This window comes from Eimeria acervulina, genomic scaffold (assembly GCF_000499425.1).
Source record: "Eimeria acervulina Houghton genomic scaffold, Eah_scaff1042, whole genome shotgun sequence".
Taxonomy (NCBI): domain Eukaryota; phylum Apicomplexa; class Conoidasida; order Eucoccidiorida; family Eimeriidae; genus Eimeria; species Eimeria acervulina.
Genome location: NW_013550415.1, coordinates 7,844 through 10,467, shown reverse-complemented (window position 1 = coordinate 10,467; position 2,624 = coordinate 7,844). Strand labels below are relative to the sequence as shown.

Below are 2,624 nucleotides of genomic sequence, written 5' to 3'. Positions count from 1 at the left end.
TTATTATTATTATTATTATTGTTGTTGTTGTTGTTGTTGTTGTTGTTGTTGTTGTTGTTGTTGTTGTTGTTATTATTATTATTATTTGTTTTTATTCTCTTTCCATTCTTTAGTCCCTCATTCAGACAACTACAGGGCAAAGGGAGACAAGAAGAAGACGAGCGAATGAATCTGCAAGAGGAGAAGAGAAGAAGAAGAAATTAAACAGAGATCAGCACGCAAACAACAAAATAATAACGACGCAGACAGCGCCAATCGAAGAATAGATTGGAAGGGGGAAAAATAACAAAAATATGTCGTGCATGCATTCATTACCTTTGTTTTATTTAAGTAAGAAACTAGTCTTCTTCACTTATACAAAATATTCATATTGCTGCCTGATGCTTCTCTCTCACTTCGTTTAAAAGAATATACAAACTCAGCTATAAAATGGAAATAATATTTATTTAATTTCTTCTTTAATTCTCCTAAACGAACAGCACACTAGAAACAGAAACAAAAGTCTAGAGCCCTAACTTGCAACTTGCAACATAAACGAAAGGGGGGAAAGTACGATGGAACGAAAGCTGTAGTAGATTAATTGAAACGGTGTACGAACAAGATAAATAGAAACATATTAATTTACATTTTATATTATTTTATTTTTCTATCTTTTATGCACACTTTAGACAGGCAGCAGTAGAAGGAATTAAGCATGAGCGGCTGAGGCTGGGGGGGCCCCCCTATGGTATTGGTGTTGCAGCATTTAAAGCTTTAAGACTTATTTATTCTCTGAAAATATGTTTTTTCCTTGATTTAATTGGGTAAACAATTCAAGAAAAATTCGTTTTTTTGCAGCTTCCTCGAAAAAGGCGCGTGGTGCAGCTGCGTATACACCCCAGCGGGTAGGTGACGATTAGTTCGTTTCTAGAGGGAATCCGGCATTGATCTTTTGCATAGAGTTTTTAAAGAATAATATTTTTGCTTTTGACTTCAAACGAGAAGAAAAGAGAGGCCTCAGGCGGCAAAAATGGCGCAGTTATCAGCAACAGATTTCGCCAACATGAAGGTGGTAGACCTGAGGAATCTGCTCGCTGAAAGGGGCCTCCCGACTACAGGAAAGAAAGTAAGAAAATAAATATTATATTAACACCTTTTCTGTAGACATATGGGGCAACTGCGGTGTATATTCCCTGCAACGAAGGGGCGCTCCTCACCCTATTCAACTTCTGTTCATTTCCTCCACTTCTGTATTTATTTACTAACCTCCGCATACACCCCAAACACGAGAACATACACAGAGGGTTCTTTCAGGTGTACGCACACCCTAACCTTCACCACAGACTTTTGCTGCGCAGCACCGTGAATACTGGGGTTCAGGGAGTAGGGTTTAGGGTTTAGGGTTTAGGGTTTAGTTGGGGGTTGCGTGTGTGGTGTGTATGTATGGTTCGGCTTAGTCAGAGCTCATAGAGCGACTGCAGCTGGGGTCTTCTGCTGCTGCTAGTGCAGCACCCAGCAGCAGCAGAGGGTCTGGGGGGCCCTCTACGGGGGCCCCCGGTGGTGCTACACCAGCAGCAGCCGCAGCAGCAGATGCAGCAGGAGTAGATGCAGCAGCAGCACCAGCAGAAGCAGCAACGGGAGCAGCAACAGCAGCAACAGCAGCAACAGCAGCAGCAGCAGCACCTGCAACTTCTACTACGTGTCTGCCCACCTCCTCAGGATTGACGTCCCCTGCTGCCCCCGGCGCATCTTCATCAGGTATTATTTTCATTGTTCGTTTGTATTTTATATTTATTTATTATTTTAATTAATCCTTTTCTTTTTATTGTTTACTTTCTTCTCTCTATCACTGATCCCGACGCTCTTAGTCTTGGTTAATAAAAGAAGCGCAGATGCTGATTGTTTATTTGTTTGTCTTTATATACAATATATATGTTATTTGTTTGCATTTGTTTGTTTAGTTTCTATACTTGTTCTTCGTGTCTTGCTGGATGGGGTAAACCCTAAACCCTAAACCCTAAACCCTTTTCTCTCTGTTGCTTTGTCTCTTCTTCAGTGGTCATTAAACCCGATATGACCGAAGAAGAAAAACTCGCTGCTCGCAAAGCCAAGTTTGGTAAACCCTAAACCCTAAACCCTAAACCCTAAACCCTAAACCCTAAACCCTAAACCCTAACGGGCGGCATTATGAGTGCTATGGCTGTACTGGCTGCTATTAATAGAAACCCTAAACCCTCAGCGAAACCCCCAAAAGGCGAAGTGGATGCCCCAAACCCTATACTGTGGGAGAAACCCTAAAACTGGCGGTTTAGGGTTTAGGGTTTAGGGTTTAGGGTTTAGGGTTTAGGGTTTAGGGTTTGTGCTTCAGGCATTAAGAGCGATCAAGACAAACTCAAAGAAAGAGCAAAGAGATTCGGCCTCTTTGACCCCGCGCTGGAAGAAGAGAAAAAGCAACAGAGGGCACAGAGGTGAACGAGATGGAGAGGGGTTAGGGTTTAGGGTTTAGGGTTTAGGGTTTAGGGTTAATGCTCGAGTCAAAGACATGTAATTTTTAAATGCATCTATCAGCACTTATGTTTTGGTGCATATATATATATATATATTTATATTTATTTACATTTATTTATTATTTATTTATATTTATA

General features: G+C 41.1%; 1 protein-coding gene across 1 annotated transcript in view; it reads left to right on the top strand.

Annotated features, from left to right (window-relative positions):
* Window positions 1-1,009: 1,009 nt before the first annotated feature.
* EAH_00054480 (mitochondrial carrier domain-containing protein, putative) overlaps window positions 1,010-2,624 on the top strand; it is a gene marked incomplete at both ends in the record, with an annotated part of 1,877 nt that continues 262 nt past the window's right edge. Inside the window, 4 exons of the mRNA XM_013397782.1 lie at window positions 1,010-1,105; window positions 1,437-1,737; window positions 2,036-2,095; window positions 2,348-2,447. Coding sequence (XP_013253236.1) covers window positions 1,010-1,105; window positions 1,437-1,737; window positions 2,036-2,095; window positions 2,348-2,447 — 557 coding nt within the window. The remainder of the gene's footprint in view (window positions 1,106-1,436; window positions 1,738-2,035; window positions 2,096-2,347; window positions 2,448-2,624) is intronic.